General features: G+C 45.4%; 1 protein-coding gene across 2 annotated transcripts in view; it reads left to right on the top strand.

Annotated features, from left to right (window-relative positions):
• The window catches only part of SLC6A5 (solute carrier family 6 member 5), a 58,357-nt gene extending 42,486 nt beyond the window's left edge, over nt 1–15,871 (top strand). For both annotated transcript variants that reach the window (XM_045165814.1, XM_045165815.1), the window contains 3 exons: nt 4,349–4,449; nt 8,591–8,758; nt 11,241–15,871. In XM_045165814.1, the coding sequence (XP_045021749.1) occupies nt 4,349–4,449; nt 8,591–8,758; nt 11,241–11,396 (425 nt within the window). In that variant the 3' untranslated portion in view covers nt 11,397–15,871. The remainder of the gene's footprint in view (nt 1–4,348; nt 4,450–8,590; nt 8,759–11,240) is intronic.
• The last annotated feature ends 3,576 nt before the right edge of the window (nt 15,872–19,447 follow it).

The raw sequence follows: 19,447 nt of genomic DNA, 5'->3' as shown, positions 1-19,447 counted from the left end.
CTCTCTTTTGGAAACTCGAGCCCTTGTGGGTCCACACATAAGCTGAAGTCGCCAGATGGTCTGTTGGCAAAGTCAGGAGGGCACTTCATTGCGGCACTGGCCCACGTGTAGGTAGCCATCTCATTGACCTCCTCCGCTGTCTGTAGCCTCCCTGATATTGCCCACAAAAGGCACATTTGCATGATTGTTTCCAATAAAACAGGGTTGTTCAGTGTGGTTTACAAGCATCCGTTAAAACAGAAACCTTTGAATATTTCTGTTTTTAGGACTTAAATATCTCTCTCCCAGCCCTCATATAAATCTGCCAGTAGATTTTTTGGTTCTGAAGGAAAAAGTAAATCCCGAGTGCTTTTTTCCCTAGGGGGATCATCCAGACAATTACCTGGGCTCTAGAAGGCTGGTGCTGAGCCAGCTCCCAGGACTAGGTGGACTCTGTGCTAAGCTCAGGTTGAACTTGACTCCTATATTGTCACATGTGGGTGTGATCCTCTGATTTGGACCTGGAGGGAATTCTAAGAAGGGAATCTTAGAAGAAATATTTGAAGCTAGCATCATTGTTATAAGTGAAAGGAAAAGCTTGCACAAACATATAATGTATGCTCCAGATGACAGTGGATTCTTGATTGAGATGATGAGCCCCCAAACAAATGCAGGTTAGTGTGAAGAAGTTCAACATGAACCTATGAAGAAAGGAAATGAATCTAACTGATTTGGTCCCCTTCCATCCTGGCTGCTGAATCTGAAAAAGAAGCAGACAAATTGCAGAGATTTGTATTTTCTTCTCGGTTCTAATGATCTCTAGAGTCTCGATTCTAGAGGTTTCCATTCAAACATTTAAAATACATTGGGTACAACTTTCAAGTTTTATCTTTAGAACAAAAGAGCTGATTCAGGCTCTCAAAGCAATGCTCTTCAAAGGCCAATATCCGGATTTGTGGTAGCTAGAAAAGTGCAACTCCCCGAGTTTGGTGTAGGAACAATCTCTTTAACAGACTTTTACCTAATAGAGTCGCTTTGTAAAAGTGATTTGTACTTTGCTGAGAGCCAATACAGGGAGTTCCTTGATGGGAAACCATGGCATTAACCTGCTGCCACAGAGCCCTCGTGCCTGGTAATCTGCTTGGCTCTCCACTGTGCATTTCCCGCAAATCACAATGTGCTCCGTCGTCTTGATCTGTTTCCTTCCACATCGGTCAGTGACTTGTTTTACATCCCACGTGCACTCTGTCTTTCTGTCCGTGCTTGTGAGGGATGTTAGTTCCAGCAGGCAATAACTCTTACCTGGCTGGGAGCCCTAAGGCTGCCCAGAGATAAAGGAGGGCCAGACTAACCAGAAGAGGACTTGAGAAGATGTCATTTCAGAAGTAAAAGGACGTAAACGAAAACAAGGACTGAGGCTTAATATTGAGCTTATTGCTAACCAAGGCAGGGAAAATCTAAGCCCACACAAAGGATTTTGGCTCCAAAGGATGCAGCCGAAACATCACATTAACTGTAAGAGAATAATTGGAGGTACATACAGGGCCGGAGACCTAATTTGTGAGACCGAGGGCAAAATGAAAATCTGGAACCCCATGTTAAAAATTGTTCAAGATGGCAACAGGAGACCGTTAATCCAGGGGTGTCAGAGCGTTAACCCAGGGGTGTCACCCTTCTCAGCACCAGGCCACACCACAGGGACAGGAGTCCCTGGAAGACCATACTCAGACCAAAGGCAAGGGTGTGGTTCATGAAGACAAAGGCCACAAAGCTGCACGGGCAAAAGTGATTGGTTGGTGAGGCGGGTCCCTGACTAACAGTTCAGGATTGGTTGGTTATATGGAGCTTGTGGTAGCCCCTTTCTGGGCACCAGGTCTGCGTGTCTGAGTCTAAAACAGTAGCTATGAGTTCACCGCTGTTTTTATTTCCTGCTGTTTTTCTGCTAGCTCAGGGAGAAGCTGTTGCTCTGATCCCTTTGCAGCTCTCTTACCCCTTCAGGTTCAAGGTCATGCGGCAGGCAGATCTCTATGCACAAGCTCCTGGCTCCAAGATCAATTCCTCTAGCGTTAGCCTTGATGAGGGACTTGGACAAGTGGGAAGGATAGAGCAGGCAGAGGAAGCCATAGGAACAAAGGCCTAGCCACTGACTCAGTAAGGGACTTTGGTGGGGGCTTGGGCGTGAGTCAGGGTGCGGGTGGGCTGTGCTGGGTGGGGGCCAGAACGGATAGGGGATGGAGGGATTGGAGAGCCTGACTCAGGGATGAGCAAGAGGCAGGAGGCTTGCCTGGCAGCTCCCACTGGTGCCCTTGGGCAGCATCTGCCGGGCCATGCTGGCAGATCAGGCTGATCCATCACAGGACCTGAAGTGGAGCCTGTTGGAGCAGGCATCCAAAGCCCTCACAGGAAGGGAGGAAGCTGACTTTCCAGGGCTTGTGCTAACTCTGGAACCAAGTCATCTCTCTCAGTTCCGGGGCTGCTCCTGGGCATCGAACTGCCTCCTGCTGAAACTGGGCACCCACTGTGCACCCCCTCTTGCAGTCTGGACCCAGCTCTCCGTCCCCTCTGGGGGAACCTGAGCACGTCTCCTCCCACCCCTAGGAGGCTGTCTCTGTGCGTCTTCCTCAGTCTAACCTTGAACCTTGTCACATCAGTTTCCCTAGGCAAGCTGCACACCACCATCTCCTTGGAGAATGGTTTAATGGAGAAGAAGGGTCTGGTAACAGGGTTGATACCGAAAACAGAAGATTTTAGAGTCTTTTCTGTTTTGAAGAACTGAGTCCCACTTTTAGGATTTCACGTGGGTTTCTGAGGTCCTCATCTTTTTTTTTTTAATTATTTTTAATTGGAGGATAATTGCTGTACAATGTTACATTGGTTTCTGCCATACAGCAACGTGAGTCAGCCATAGGGATACATGTGTCCCCACCCTCCCACCCCTTCCCCACCCACCCCTCCAGGCTGTCACAGGGCAGCAGGCTGAGCTCGCTGGCCACACAGTGAACCCCGACTGTTTCACATGTGGCGATGCATGCGTTTCACCGCTACGCTCTCCATTCGTCCCACCCCTTCTTTCCACATCTGTTCTCTATGTCTGCGTCTCTATTCTGCCCTGCAAATAGGGTCACCTGAGGTCCTCATCTTTAACTCTCATCTCTTTTTTGGTTCTAAACCTCACTTACGTCCAGAGGGTCTAGCGTCCAGAGGCCAGTCATTGAAGGAGTTTGATGACGGGAAACGAGACACAAGCAAACCCGAAGATGGTCAGATAGCTGCTCCAAGTGTGCAGTTCTTGCCTGCGGTGGCCCATTATTTGGGGCTACCAGTCGGAACTGCCGACTGTGAAGGGGCTCAAACTCAGGGCCCTTTCACGTCTCTTCAGCATGGCAACCCCCCAGTTCTGAGACAGCCTCACTTCTGGTGAGCTCAGGAAACAATACAAGAAACTGCTTCCTCCTCAAAAATTCTCTGTGGCTTTTCTTTTCAAAGAGTGGATGCTGGTTGTCTGGGGCCCTGAGAAAAACTCTCGTCTTTTTATTTTACATAGTTATGTTGATCAGTGACCAAGAAGACCACAATCCTTTGAGTTTCAACAAAGTGGGTGATAGCCATGTGGAAGTCACATTGGTTCTTGCCTGCCCTTATCATCTTCCATGGAGCAGAGATAAATTGACTCATGGAAGAGTATCCTTGGGAGTGAGTGCAAGTCCCTCAGTTGTGTCTGACTCTTTGTGACCCCATGGACTATACAGTCCATGGAATTTTCCAGGCCAGAATACTGGAGTGGGTAGCCATTCCATTATACAGGGGATCTTCCCAACCCAGGGATTAAACCCAGGTCTCCCGCATTGTGGGTGGATTCTTTACCAGCTGAGCCACCAGGGAAGCCCATCCTTGGGAGGGTGGGGGATAAAAAGCAACATACAGTGAGTCTCCCTTGAAATCCCGAGGCTTTCATAAGACACTGTGCTTATTGATCATGATTGTAGTTGGGTTTGCCAGACTTGGTTGCTGAACCCATGAACCCACCTGCGAAAACAGCCACACAGGTGACTGTGTCAGACTGTGGCAGCGTGGAGATGCCTGGGTTAGGCTGGGATGGAGCTTCCTAGCTGGCACCGTGGGATGACATCTCACGTTGAACTTCACTGCTGAGACTGTTTACTATCTAGTTAAGCATTCCATTTGCCTTCATCTTCCCAGCAGTGAGTCACCTGTCTGATGGTTTCCTACATAATAGGGGTCATGTTGACAGCAAGAGGGGGCCATCCCAGCCAATGACACGTGAGTGAGGGGCGCTCCTGCAGTCCCCTGCCCCATCTCACCCCCTGCCACTGCACCTCATGTTACATCTCCGTTTGTCTCTTTGCAGGCTTGCAAAGGTTCTGTGAAGATATCGAGATGATGATTGGATTCCAGCCAAACATTTTCTGGAAAGTCTGCTGGGCCTTCGTGACTCCTACCATTTTAACTGTAAGGGCTGCATGCTTTCTCGTGCCAGCAGCACCTTGCATGCATATGCGATGCTTTATGTTGAACAAGACGTGTGCCTACAGACAGATGAGCCTGGGGCGCTGGGAGGATGGATAATATTCCTGTCTTTCAGCTGAGGGAACTGAAACTCGAAGAGGTGAAGCACTCTGCCCAGAGGTGTAAGGCCAGTGGAGGGGTGGAGGGCAGAGCTGGGACTCATGCTTGGTTCGGAGCGTCCCTCGGGAACATTTCCCACTGTATCAGTCTGCCTCGTGTGATCACAGTCTCCACATGCTAACCACGGTCCACCCTTTGTGCACAGTGCTTTTTATGTACCATCACATCTCCCCTACAGGAGTTCTGTGGGGTTAGTATTATAATTATCTCCATTTTACAGAAGAGGAAGCTGTTACCCAGAGCTTATGCGACTTGCCTAGGATTGTAGAATTGTTAATTGTAATAACAGCCTGGGTTTCAACCCAGGCAGTCTGTCTCTAGAACTTTTAAACACTGTTCAACACAGCCACTATACAACTAATATGTGTAGCAGAAGTTAGACTTTTATTGTTCATTTTTATTGCTTTTGAGGACTATCTTATCATCCTCAAGTGTGATGATGACATTTTAAGATCATCTGACATTCATCTTCTTAAAGATCAGAGCCCTTCCTGTACCAGTAAATCTGCATAGGCACTCACATGCACGTCCTGTCACCTGCTCCTTTATTGTGGCTTAGCTTCTGGCTTTGCCTCCATCCACTCTCTAAACACAGTAATTGACAAGAGACCTTACCCTTCTTCCTCTCTGGCTTGTGGTCAAAGGCTGCAGGAAGCTGGCTGTAGTTCCTGCTGAGCCCAGCAGGTGGCACTAGAAACCAGATTAAGACCCTTGTTTCGCTGCACCGTAACAGCTTCTTTAAAGGAACATGACGGTAAAATAGTAAAAAACAGATATTTTCCTTAAAACAAAACCAAAAAACCAAAAAACACCCCCAAAACTGGCACAAAGTGAGTTTTAATCAAAACAGCTCAATTTCTTTCGGAAAAAGAAGTTTAGACAGAAAAAACATTCAGTATTTCCCTCCCTCGGCATTGACAGGAGACATTATATAGAAGCCACATCTGTGTGCACGTCTGTATCTGATATCACCTATCAGAGGCTGAAATTTGTCTGAAAAGTCCCACCAGACTGGGGACATGAGAGTTGGAAAGGATTACGATAGATTTTTCAGTTTCTTGAATTCAGGACCGACGCTTTAGCCGTCTACCGAGAGGAAAATAGGAGAGGCCCCGCCCCCGCCCGCGTCTGCCTCCGCTGTTTTCCCTATCTCGGCTGAGCTTCGCCAGATCCTCCTGTTATTACTACACACGTTTTATTCTTGGGTGAAATCAAAGTTAGAATCTGTCCCAGATTCTTTCGACCTTTGCCTCCTGTCTTAGAACAGATTAAGCTTCAAAGAACCTTACTCTATTCTGCAGAAACGTATCACATAGTGATAATCAACAGGAGGACTTGTGGGGCTCTAGCATCAGGCAGCCTCTTTAGGAACATTGTGTTTTAAGCTCCCGACCACCCTGCTTGCTGGGTGATTCTTTCCTCACTTTACAGACGCCTGTGCTGAGGCTTGGAGAGGCTGAGGAGCTTGCCTGAGGCCACAGAGCTTGCAGGGGCAGAATAAGAATCGAATCCAAGGCTATCTAGGCTTCAAGATAATACCTAACACACTTCTAATATATTTCTGAAAGCCTAGTTGGTTTCATCTCCAAGTGGAGTTTGGCCAATTCTGGATTACAATCATCCCAATCTTCTTTAGGAGCATAATTTCAGAGAAAAGGGATAATGGGGACTGGCTGTGTTTTTTGAGAAAGTGCCTCAACTATGCTGTGCTTTACTCAGTTTCCATTATAAAACTCTCCACAGAGACCTGTGGCAAGGTCCCAGAAGATATTTTCTGCCAAATCCTCCTTCTGTGTTTAGGAGCTAGAGACAAGAAGAAGTGGTCAGTTCCATCATCAGCATCACCTTCTGTTGCCATCAGCTGAATGTCAGGTGGACCTGGCTCCATGGCTAAATTATCCTTTCTCATGGACAGGTTCATCTGAGAGCAGGGTTTTATCAAAGCTGATTTGGCAGGGTGAAATCGATGGCAAGAACAAGTTTACACAGATAAATTTGATACGATACCTGTATAACAGGAAGTGGTATCAGAGGACCAAGCCTAACGCTTCCTCTTTGGTCATTTGCCCTTCTGTAACACGGTTATCTTGTAGGAGACTAGACTGAGCTGAGATTATGGGTTTCAGTGACTTCAAAACCCCTGAAATAAAATTGATCATTTTTATATGTGCCTTCATGAATTTATAGAGCTATAAATATTCTGCATGCAATTATTGTATACATAGGCAGAACATGTTACTGACTTATGCACACATAAGCAGAGGTATTGCTATTTATATAGTAAATGAAATGGAGCAACTTACCATAATTACATTAAGCCCTATTTCCAACAGACTTGTTAATAAAGCTTATAACTCTAGGGGCAAATGTTCTAAAGGGGGCCTAGAGTAGATATATCTCTTATAGGAGCAGTATTTTCAACCATTGTCTTCAGGCTCTTGCTGCTTGGAATCCATATATTGAATTACTGTTGCATTGGAATAATCACTTGCCCCGGCAGCCCAGGCTTTGCTGCAATCATAAAGATGCCTTACATTTGTATAATGCTTCCCACTTTTCCAGAACACTTCCCTGTATTATCTTTCCTGACATAATCCCCCCCCCCCAATCATTTTCAGGCAATTCTTTTACTGCTTAAGATAGAACAAGAGAGGTGAGGAGGAGGGAGGAAGTAGGCGGGTGCATTGTTCTAGGCGGAGGCTGCCAGGCTGCCGTAGGTGGGTTGAAAACAGGGGAGCACTCCATTTCCTGAGGGCCGTGCCCCCTCCCCCAACAGAGCCATGAGGACCCCTCTTCTGTCTTTCCTGGTGCCTCCTTTTCCCAACATATCTGTTACTTTGTTCCTTTGCAGCTGCTCTAACCAAGTTTTGAGAGGTTTCTCATCACTGTTGTGTGCCAAAGTGCGTGGTGAGGGGGCATCAAGTGCTGAAAATGCATCATGACCTCTCTTAAAAGTGAAGGGGGCAGTGCTTCCCTGGTGGTCCAGTGGCTAAGACTCCATGCTCCCAGTGAAGGGGGCCGGGGTTTGATCCCTGGCCCGGGAACTAGATCCCATATGCTGCAACTCAGAGTTCACTTGCTGCAACTAAAGATCTCACGAGACACAGCTAGGACCCAGCTCAGCCAAAGAAACAAACATTTTTTGAAAAAACCAACAACAAAAAAGGGAGAGGGGGTCCCCTGAGTAAATAGCAGACGGTTGTTTCCAGAAAACCGCTGCGTTGTCCACCCGGTGTAAAATGGATCTGTTTTATAGCAGAGAAGTCTGAGACACAGGGGTCCCTCGGCTAGTTAGCGGTAGAGCTGAGATTAGCCCATCCCCGGCTCGCCGTTTGGTGGCAAGGCCCATCCACCTTATGTCATTTGAGGGGGGCGGAGCCACCCCTCTCTTTGTCACACCTGTGATTATAGAACCAAACTTCCTGCTCAGCCACTGCTCGAGGACCACTTAGCCAGCTTTAGAGGCAGCTCCTGGAGATGGCCCTTTCCCCATTCAAGGGGAAAGCAAAGTAGATTCAATTAGTTTTTCACATTAACCTAGTGGATTTCCCCCTTATAACTCAGGCTTGATTATCAGTTATAGAAAGCAGAGACAGCCTCTTAAAAACACCCACCATCCCCTCTCCCACCTCCACCCCTCAGTCACCCTGGTGTACATCCTTTAAATTCGTCCTCTCAGCCCCTCTGAGTGTATAGACACCCACATGCATCGCTGAATTTTTAATTTTTGTACTTGTGATGGCAAGTACAGCTTCAGCACCTCAGTGCGTGTCAGTTCATCTCTGAAATCCAGTTCTTTCGTTTGGAAAATGTGGTAATAATACTTCCTATACAGGATCATCACGGGGGGAAAATGAGATAATAGGTATGAAAGCAGTCAGCTCACGGCCAGGGTCTGACACGTGACTGTTGAGGGCATACTCACATCCCCACCGTAACATGTGCGTTTCTCTTTGCTTCTCAGTTTATCCTTTGCTTCAGCTTCTACCAGTGGGAGCCCATGACCTATGGCTCTTATCGCTACCCTAACTGGTCCATGGTGCTCGGATGGCTCATGCTTGCCTGCTCCGTTATCTGGATCCCGATTATGTTTGTGATAAAAATGCATCTGGCTCCTGGCAGATTTATTGAGGTAATTGTATCACCTCCTACGCCTGCCGTTCCCTCCCAGGGGAGAAGCTCTGAGAGCTCTGTGCTTAAAAAAAAAAAAAAAACAAAAAAAAAAACAGAAGATTTGGTAAACTTACTCTAGCGGGAGACTGGGTGATTAAGTGGTTACAGTTGCTATCGTTTCTATTAAACCTGTTTTTATTATGTGTTATTCCTCGAATGGAGGGGCTCCGCCAATCTGCAGGCCGAGCTGTTACTGTGTTCTTCCGCAGAGCAGTGACGGCTCCGAAGAATAAGTGATCAGGATGTCTCCTCCCTCCGTGAGCTCCCTCCTCCTTTCCCCTCACCCAGAGTTTAAATCCCAGTGTTTGGTTGTTAACCACACAGCAGATCGCCCCTTTCCTGATGTTTCTGTCTGTCGGAGGCACCTCCCCCTCCAAACACCTATTACCAGTTTACATTTAAAATCACTAGGCTTAGGAGGGATCCAAGCTAATTAACGTGTCCCGCAGAATGTAACATCCCCGTAGAATGTCATGAAAGGTCCAGGGCACGGCTGGTATGAGGTGATGCCTATCTTACTTAGTCCCTTGCTGGACCCATTTCCCATTCCTCAGCAAAAAACTCCCTACCTCACTCCAGAGAGGATGGTAAGGGGACAGCCACTTGCTGAGCCACCAGTGAAGTGTGGTCAGGCTTTTGTTATTCCTAAGACATCAAGTGCTCAGACGTGCTAGGAAGCGATCAGTGCTGCCTTGTCTTGGAGGTCCAGCGGGCTGCTGTTTTGGACCAGATCAGTGGTCCAGGGACCAGCACCACCTGGGGGCTTGAAAGTAAAAGTGCAAGTGTTAGTCCCTCAGTCACGTCTGACTCTTTGCGACCCCATGGACTGTATATAGGCTCCTCTGTCCGTGGAATTCTCCATGCAAGATTACTGGAGTGGGTTGCCATTCCCTTCGTCAGCGGATCTTCCCGTCCCAGGGATTGAACTCAGGTCTCCTATGTTGCAGGCAGATTCTTTACCATCTGAGCTACCAGGGAAGCCTGGGAGCTTCCTGGAAATGCAAATAATCAGGCTCCAACTCTGCTCTATTGAACCAGAATCTTGGGGATGTGGGAGTCTGGTGGCCATAGTTTAACAAGCCCCTAGGTGATTCTGATGTGAATTCAAGCCTGAGAGGCACTGGATGAGAACAAGGTGAAAAAACACATGTGTAGATGCGGGTAGTGAGGAACAGCTGCGTGGGGTTCGCTCTCCGTCAGCCAGATTGAGGAAGAGAGAGCCCTGGAGCATCTCACGCGGGTTTGGGAGGGGAACAGCAGATAGGAAGAGAGCACGTAAGTGAATGGGCTACATGAATGGGCACGCGATGAGGAGGTAGCCTTTGTTTTTCTTGGACTAAAGATGGAGGCAGAGTTGGCAGAGGGAGATGCAGGAGTCTTCTTACTGAAGCAGTGGTCCAGGTTCCATCCTCAGGAAATTCTGCCTGTTGTTTCCTTAAGGCGCATTGACACAGTCCCCTCCCCGCCAAGGATGGCTTGCTCTAGCCTCAGGTGGACGCCCACTCCCTGACGCAGTAACCTCCTTCCTTCTGAACAGAAGCTGCGTTAGCCTCTGCTACTCTTGTCTTAGGCTGAAATCCTCTAAACTGATGAGTCGGCAATATAAATTTATTATGGTTAATTTGGGACACAAAGGCTGCAAACTGATGATTAAGGGGAAGATTAAACTAACAGCTATAAAAAGCAGCTTCTTTTTAATAGGTAATAAACACATCATTGTTCCCTCTAATGTAGTCAGAAATCTGCCTTCTTTTTCCTTATTCTAGAAAATGTTCCGGTCAAATTATGTTTTCCCTGAAACGTCAGTTGAAGGATAAGAGACATTCCCATTGTTTTTAGCTCGCCTGCAAGAACCCACACTTTTGAACCAAGTCAGAAGTATATATTTTTGTCAACAGATAATTAAAATCTTTGCTCACTCTTGGCAGTGTATCTTTGGGGTTGAGGTTTTTTTTTTTCCTGGCCATTTATATACTTTTGGGAAATATGCTAAACAAAATCCAATTATTTTGATGTAACAACTCACTATTGAGACTAGAACAAAGTAATTGAGTACATGTCCTTTGCAGACTGTGTTTGGCAGTAGAGAGAGCAGCTTGTGGATCCTCTCCATTTGGAGGGAAAAAATGTATAATTAGAATCTGGGTCCTTTATCTTCTATTAATCTTGTGCACAGCAAACCCTGAGCAACTGTAATATTGCTTGCAGGGTGATGTAAATAATTTCAGGTGAACTAAACTAAGTTTCCTCTGTAACACATTCCTTCCCTCGTTCATTAATGGGGCTGGTCTTCCTAACTGCTTCTCCTGGTTGAGGACCTCTTGGTTCCAGGAGGTGTTCTGGCAAATGTGGTCGCATGCAGTTTGCGGATGGGTGAGTGGTGTCTGGGGGAAAAGGGTGCTTTGCTTCTGTGACCCTGTGTGTCTTTGGCTTCTTTGCAGAGGCTGAAGTTGGTGTGCTCACCGCAGCCGGACTGGGGTCCCTTCTTAGCTCAGCACCGTGGGGAGCGTTACAAGAACATGATCGACCCCTTGGGGACCTCTTCGCTGGGACTCAAACTGCCAGTGAAGGATTTGGAACTAGGCACCCAGTGCTAGTCTGATGGCATGGGATGGCCCAGACTTGATTCTCTTTCTCCTCTCTGCCTTTCCCGGATGCTTTCCCCAGCTGTTTTCCCATTTTTCGTCTTCCTTCTCCCCACGTCTCGGTTCATACCCATGCATGAGAGCGATGACTTAGAAAAGTAGGACATAGTGTTGCATGCTGCAGCCAAGAGCTGGACGGAGCTTGGTTTGCCCGTGTCCACGCTGTCAGCTTCCAGTGGGGTTTACCTTACAGGCTCGAATCCACGAGGGGAGCGCCTCCCAGTGAAGTCACGTGTAGATGTTCATGAGTTGGTCAGTAGAGAAGCATCCCCTGTGATTGTCACCAGTGGGGCCAGTCAGGCTGATGCAGGATAACCATACGGTTGGTTTGGACTCATCTGAGCCATGTCCTGGTTTCGTTCAGACCCACAAAGTTCAGGACAGGGTATCTTTGGAGGGTTGGCAATGGTCAGAAAATGTTTGCAAGTAAGATGAGGCTGATGGATTCAGACACCCCCAAGGTGATGAAGTTCCCATTTCCATTCATGACTGGGGCTCTGTTTCCATCATTTGGACCAACTATCTCAAGTATGCCAAGGACTCACATGCTTTCTCTCTGCAAGCTGAGAACCTCCATGAAGAGTCGGCTCTATTCCCTCAGTTGGTTTTCTTTTTAATGACCATAGTTGTGAATTCTTTGGGCCCTTTCCTCTACCTCTGCTTCATATTATTTGTGCCCGATATCATACATTCATACCAGAGTGCCCTTCTGGTTTCTCCATATGCCGAGCACAGTGGTCCAGTGTCACATCCCATATGTCTTCTCTTCCAGATGTCTTTCTACGAGCTGTAGTTACCTTGTCTCTCAGCCTCTGGGAAACTGAGACTTGCCCTGGTTCTGTCTATGTGTTATATATATCAGACACAAACTCTCTAAAGACAGATAATATCTCAGTTTTTACTCTTTACTTTTTCATGCACAGTCAATACCAATTGTAGCCATTGAATCAAATAAGTAGAGAGTTGAAGAGAAAGCAACCATAATACTCACTGCACTTTTTAGGTCACTGCAGGTACAGAAGTTTCTGATACATGCAGGTTAGGTAAGTAGCAAGTGAGCCAATTAGAGCTATTGATTTTAAGACTACACTTAGCTGATACCATTTGAGGAGTTCCCAATTCACAGTACTCATAATCACACTCTAATGAGAGCGGATCATATGTCTACAGAGATTGGCGAAGCTGTAGCCTCTATTATCTTCTTGTATCCTGAACATGCATATATGACATTTTTAAAATGTGATAAGTGTTCACGTAGTGTGTACTTGTAATGGTGTTTTCTGTCCTTATAAATATCTCATGAATCACTGTAGAGATGGTGAGTATAGTGTAGTATAGTCTTTTTTTTCCCCCCTTCTAGTAATAATGTCTAAACTTTAAATTGTTTCCTTAGGGGAGACTATTGCAATCATTTTCTTATTTGTTTGTCTTCATATTACAGGGTCTCAGGCAAAGTTTTCAGTTCAAATCTTGTATATTGATGTGACATTTTCATCCTTTTCAACAGTAACGAAACCCAACAACAGACCTTAAAGTAATACTTTAAAAAAAAATAACTTCATTTCTTAAAGAAAAAAAAAAAAACTCAGCTCATCTTACTGAGCTCTTTCTTTTCTGGGGCAGATATCATTGTCATTTGCCATATGAACTTCAGGTTTTGAAGAGTAGTCTGTGGAAACTTTCAAAAAAGGAAATGGGGATGGGTTTCGAACTCTAGGTTTTTCATCGCTTCTGTTTTCAAGGCGTGTTTGTTCTTCCTCCTCCTGTTCCCTTTTTCTGCTTACTTACCTCCCAAAGCTAGAACTTTTTGGACTCCATCACAGAGACTAAACCTTAAGCTTCCCTTAGACTTAGCTTTAGGAAACTGAGCCGTGACCTTCCCGTCTCAGTGTTTCCATAGTGACCTGTCCAGCGTTAACATTGGTTTCCTTGAGAAAGCCATATTGAAAAGGAGTCCCAAGGGCTCTAGCAGATCCTGCACGGTGGTACCGAAAATTAGCCCCTCCCCTTGGTATCCGACGGGGTGGGAGAGGAAGAGAGGACTAGCTTTGGTTTGGAAAGGATCTGCAGCCTTTCCAATTTGAACATTGAAGAAAATCACTGAAATCAATTAGCATCCTCCTGTGGGAACGATGGGTTTGCGTCAGGATGCGTGGTTTCTGGCTTTCCTCTCTTGCCTCTTGGCTAAAGTTTGAGTCGGATGCTGGATGCCAACCCAATTTCTGTTAATTATTGCTGTTGTGATTAAAGAGGGGGTGAGGTAAACTCATGGATGCTGCCAGATTTGTTTTGTACACACCACAAGTTCGATTCATTGTGAGAATGGGCACAGCCTCATTAACTAGTGCGTTTTGCACTTGGGGCAGGACAAATTCATTACAATTTGTCCAGTAAAGACCCAGGGGCTGTTCCCTGAGCAACTGGGTTTTTGTGTGTGTGTCTATCTGTGTTTTTAACTTTTTTCCTACCGTGTCCAAGTTCATGTACAGTGTCCTTGAAGGTGGAAGGTTCTAAGCTTACCTGGGAATGGTTACCTTGTGATTTTAGTTTTGTCTCTTTCTACAGTCGTGTTTAACTTTCGAGGCTTTCCTTGCCAGAGCCGTGTTCGGTATCTGAGTTGTCTCCACTCATGGCCAGTCTGCTCCTGCGGTACCTCCCCTGGACTTGGCTGGGACGCTGAGATGCATATGATCAGGTGGATGTTTCCATGCTACTGAAATGCACAGTAGGAAGGAAGAAAATGAATAAAAATGAAATGAACAGCATTGTCATAAAGCGCCACTTGAGAGTTCCCCTTCAAATGGAGGCAAAAACTGAGTTGCTGAGGAGAGGCTTGTGTTGGCTCACTGTGCAGAATGGTGGGGTGTTTTCTACTTGTGAAATTGTTTCCTAATACCAACAAATGCCAGAAACCCATTCGGAGAAAAAAAAAGCCATATGTTAAAAACAGTAACCCTGTAATATCCTTAAAGGAGAAAAATATGTGTATGTCTTTAACAATTGGTGTTGTGACTTCTTATGCATTTATTTGTCTTGTGTATTAGTAACTTTTAATCTCCTTAAGGCTGTGTGTTTGTCATGTACAAATGTGTCTAGTCTGGTCTTTTTTCTCTTTCTCTCTTATATTTATTTATTGCATGAAATCTGTGGTCAATGCAAAATCTCGATGACCTCAACGTCTTTGAAATTTCCACTGTGTCTTTAATAGGTCAGAAATGGAGTCAACTTGTATTTCAGTGAGCGGCACTTTAAAAGGACATTGAACACAATGACCCGGAAGTGGATAAGACTTGGGTTGTCTTTGCTAAGGTTGCACTGGAGTTGAGTTTTCCTTTAAGTTCTAATTCTGTTATCTCTATGTGCCTCGTGCTTCTGATAAACTTGACCTGTCAGCATGGTTTTCCCATGCCTAAAACTAAGGTTTTTTTCTTTTCTCTTTGTTCCCTTTACCGTTGGTCATCGTTCTTTTCACCAGAGACTTGCACAATAATTATTGCTTCATGTAAATGTGATGGCAAGATCCTGCTGCTGCTACCTGGATCTGGGTCTGTGACACACTTCTGCAGGCTGGGTGGTAGGTCCTCTTGCAGAGAGAACAGGCCAAGGCCAGCGAATGCGTGTCACCTCTGTTTCCTCCTGGGTATTGTGTAGGAAACCTCCAGGCTGGGAGCACAGGTTTGGATGATCAAATCTTAATGGTGATTTCTCTGCAAAGTGGTCTGAGGATTTGCAAAAGTAAAGCTATCGTTCCTGGATTTTGCTTCAACTGTACAGAAAGGCCAAGTGATTTTGCATTGTGGTCTCTGCTTTGGTCACCGCTGAGCAGCCTGCAGCCAAAGAGAAAGTGTTCTCAGATTGGGTATTCATCACCCTCAAGAGGGAGCAGTGGCTTGATTTGCTTGCCAGGGCTTAAATACATCTTCAGGTAACCATTTGCCTTATAGGTGTATTTTATTGTTAGGATGATACTTAGTAACTGACTAAGAACTGTTTTGTGTCTCATTTTTTGGGTCTTTTTTTTGCACTTTATATGGACCTATCATGGGGTAGGTTTATTCTTTAACTGCGTACTTGGCTATTGTCCTTAATGCAGGCATCTTATGTGGTCCTGTCACCTATGAATAAAGATATGTTCCCTAATCAGGTCCTTATATTTTTTCATTAACTGTACATGAAGAAAATATATTACATTATAAATGATGCATCATATATATATATATCTTATAGAGTACATATTATATACTGTGCATTATTCATTTAAGAAGTCATTATTCTTGAGGCCCTACCTCAAATTTTGTATTTATGTGTACAAATGCAATTTATGGTATTATATATTTGCCTATTATATACTGATATAAATTAGAATTTATCCTAATAATGTATGAGTTGACAAACCCCTAAATAAATGTCAGTGTTTAAAAACCTGATTGCTACAGAACTGTGTCTTTTTCAAACCCGCTACCCACATTCTTTCTTTCGTAACAAATGGCCTTCAGGTATTCCCAGGATTGATCTGTTTTGTTGGGAGAAACCTGGAACAGAAATGGAAAACTGCCCTCCTGGGAAAATGAGATATTACACTGCTGCAGAAACAAATATCAATTAAATTGTTATATTCGGAGCCATCAGAATACACTATTGTTTGCTGAATTATTAATCACCCCTCCTGGGGAAGGAGAGAGAGGGAGGGAGAGAGGATCTGAGTGAATCTGAACAGAAGGACTGGGCAAGTTAAATCCTTGGGTATATTTTAATGACCACTTTGTCAGTCTTCAATTCAACTTTATTTCAATTCCGCAAACATTTACGTCGCTTCTCCACTGAGTTAGACCCCAGGCTACGCTGAATAAAAAATGAAACAGTCCCGGGGCTCATGGAACACAGAGCTAAGTAAAAAGACTACACGTATTAAACCAGCACACACGCAGATCAATACATGTCATTCCTCTCCTTTAAGTGTGTGGAGCCCCCATGTTCCCGGCCCCCCCCACCCTGCCCTCCCCGGGCAAAGAGGGGCCCTGAGCTCTGGGGTCGTGTGTAGAGACTGGCAGCTGTGCATTCCTGTCGGATCCTGTTAACCCAGAAGCTTGACCCTGTCTTCCTCAATGAACCTAAACACACTCTACCTCTGACTTCAGCTGCCATTTCGGGCTGGCTATGGGGGTAAGCCACACCACTCTTAGTGGGAAAAGAGATGCTCTCGGAAGCTGATGCTGCAAACTGCAAGCCAAGAGCATCGGGGTCCATCCTGTGGTAATGAGACTGCCACACAGCCACTCAGGCTTGTCTGTAATCCTGCACTTCAGCACGCAGACCGAGCAGCAAATAACAAACTCGATGAAGACCTCATCTTGAAAGAAGAACTCTCCATGGCATCAGAATTTGGCGCCGGCTCATCATCCTTGGTTTCCTTCCTGAGATCCCTTTGCTCAGCTGTGTTTTAGTTTTGGGGGGAAAATTCTCAAGCCTCTATAAAAGCAGTGAGTGTAGAATATTGTCTCTCATGTCCACATCACTCAGTTTCAACCATTAACTGACTCATGTCCCTTTTTTTTTTTTTTTTTAAATGTATCCCTCTCCCCACTCTGAATTGAAACTATTTCTGTGGAGTGTTTCAAAGTAAAGCTTAGACACCATGAGCTTTCACTTGGGAAGTCTCCATTGTGTTTATATGCCTCAATATTATTTATTTGTTGAAAAATTCTGACCACGGGGTGCAGGTTGTGGCCGTCAGCCTCTCTCTAGTTGCAGTGGGTGTGCTTCTTTGGTTGTGGCATGCAGGCTTAGTTGGCACGAGGCACATGGGATCTTAGTTCCCCAACCAAGGGTCAAACCTGCATCTTCTGCATTGCAAGGCAGATTCTTAACCACTGGGCCGCCAGGAAAGTCCCTAATTTTTATTGGAGTATAGTTGATTTACAATACTGTGTTAGTTTCATGTTTACAGCAAAATGATCCAGTTGTGTGTGTGTGTGTGTGTGTGTGTGTATTCTTTTTCAGATTATTTTCCTTTATTTTTGTTGTTCAGTCATTAAATCGTGTCTGACTCTTTGTAACCCCATGAACTGAAGCACACCAGGCTTCCCCAGTCCTTCACCATCTCTCTGAGTTTGCTCAAGCTCATGTCCACTGAGTCAGTGATGTCATCCATCCATCCATCTCATCCTCTGTCACCCCCTTCTCCTCTTGCCCTCAGTCTTTCCCAGCATCAGGGACTTTTCCAATGAGTTGGAAATTCACATCAGGTGGCCAGAGTATTGGAGCTTCAGCATCAGTCCTTCCAGTGAATATTCAGGGTTGACTTCCTTTAGGATTGACTGGTTTGATCTCCTTGAAGTCCCAGGGCTCTCAAGAGTCTTATCCAGCGTCACAATTTGAAAGAATCAATGCTTTGGCACTCAGCCTTTTTGATTGTCCAACTCTCACATCAGTACATGACTACTGGAAAAAGCATAGCATTGACTAAACAGACCTTTGTTGGCAAACTGATGTCTCTACTTTCTAATGTGCCATCTAGGTTTGTCATAGCTTTTCTTCCACAGAGCAAGTGTCCTTTAATTTCATGGCTGCAGTCACTGTCTGCAGTGATTTTGGAGCCCAAGAAAGTAAAATCTGTCACTGTTTCCACTTTTCCCATACCTATTTGCCATGAGGTGATGGGGCTGGATGCCATGATCTTGGTTTTTGAATATTGAGTTTTAATCCAGCTTTTTCATTCTCCTCTTTCATCCTCATCAAGAGGCTCTTTATTCCTCTTTGCTTTCTACCATTAGAGTGGTATCATATGCATATCTGAGGTTATTGACATTTCTCCCAGCAATCTTGATTCCAGCTTGTGAGTCATCCAGCCTGGCATTTCACATGATGTACTCTACTTATAAGTTAGATAAGCAGAGTGATAATAAACAGCCTTGTTGTACTCTTTTCCCAATTTTGAACCAGTCTGTTGTTCTATGTTCAGTTCTAATTGTTGCTTCTGATCCTGCATATAGGTTTCTCAGGAAACAGGTGCGGTGGTCTGGTATTCCCATCTCTTTAAGAATTTTCACTGCTGCTGCTGGCTGCCCTGGGGTCAATCTCCTGCCCACCTGGCCTTCCACTGGCAGAGCTCTGGCCCTTGCCTTTCCTGCCCTGTGGCTCCTCAAAGTTATTGTCCAGGCCTGGTGAGCCCGGCCACCTTGACAGCCTCAAGAAGCTTTTTCCATTAGTGTTTATTACAAAATAATTGAGTATAGTTCCCTGTGCTATATAATGGGTCCTTGTTGGTTATCTGTTTTATATATGGTAGTGTGTATATAACTCTAAATAGTCTTTCCCTAAGTGACACGACTGAGTGACTGAACTGAACTGAACTGGGGATGATGATGAAATATGGGAGGCTTAGCGCTCACGTATCTACAGCAGGTTGATCTTCTCTGGGCTGTTAACAAGGGTACAAGGATCTATTTGAAATGAGCTAATGGTGTTCACTCTGATACCTCCCCTGCCTCCTCTTGCTTCCTGCATCCAATCTTTCATCTTGTTTCATCTGGTTGGCAACGATTCCCCGCTGACTTTGTGGCTGTTTTCCTGCTGCTCTCACTCCTGCCACTTTGATTGTTCTCTGCTTTTGTTCCTGTCTCCTTCCTTAGTCTCCCCAGATGTGTCTCCTGGAACTAGAGATTCAGGGTCTCACGGTTGTGTGGAGGTCCAAGGTCATTTATTCCAGCATCTCAGATGCATAGATTCTTCTCTGATAGTCCGTTTTGTGGGAACTGGGTTTTCGAGGTGATACATGTAGGGTGGGTAGTCACTGCCTGAAACAAATTGACCATAGGAGTCTTAAATAGAGAACACCTCCAGTGCCTTTAAAATAGCTCAACTTGACAAAAATTGGATTTACATATCCTACTGCATTAGACTGAGACTGTGTGTGGTTTGAGTCACTCTTTTCTTGTCTTTAGTGCAATCTGTAATTCTATGAGAATTTTCGTATTGTAAGTGATTTAACCTGACCCTGTTCC

This window comes from Bubalus bubalis, chromosome 5 (assembly GCF_019923935.1).
Source record: "Bubalus bubalis isolate 160015118507 breed Murrah chromosome 5, NDDB_SH_1, whole genome shotgun sequence".
In the NCBI taxonomy this organism is placed as follows: Eukaryota; Metazoa; Chordata; class Mammalia; order Artiodactyla; family Bovidae; genus Bubalus; species Bubalus bubalis.
This window is presented reverse-complemented; position numbering and strand designations above follow the sequence as displayed.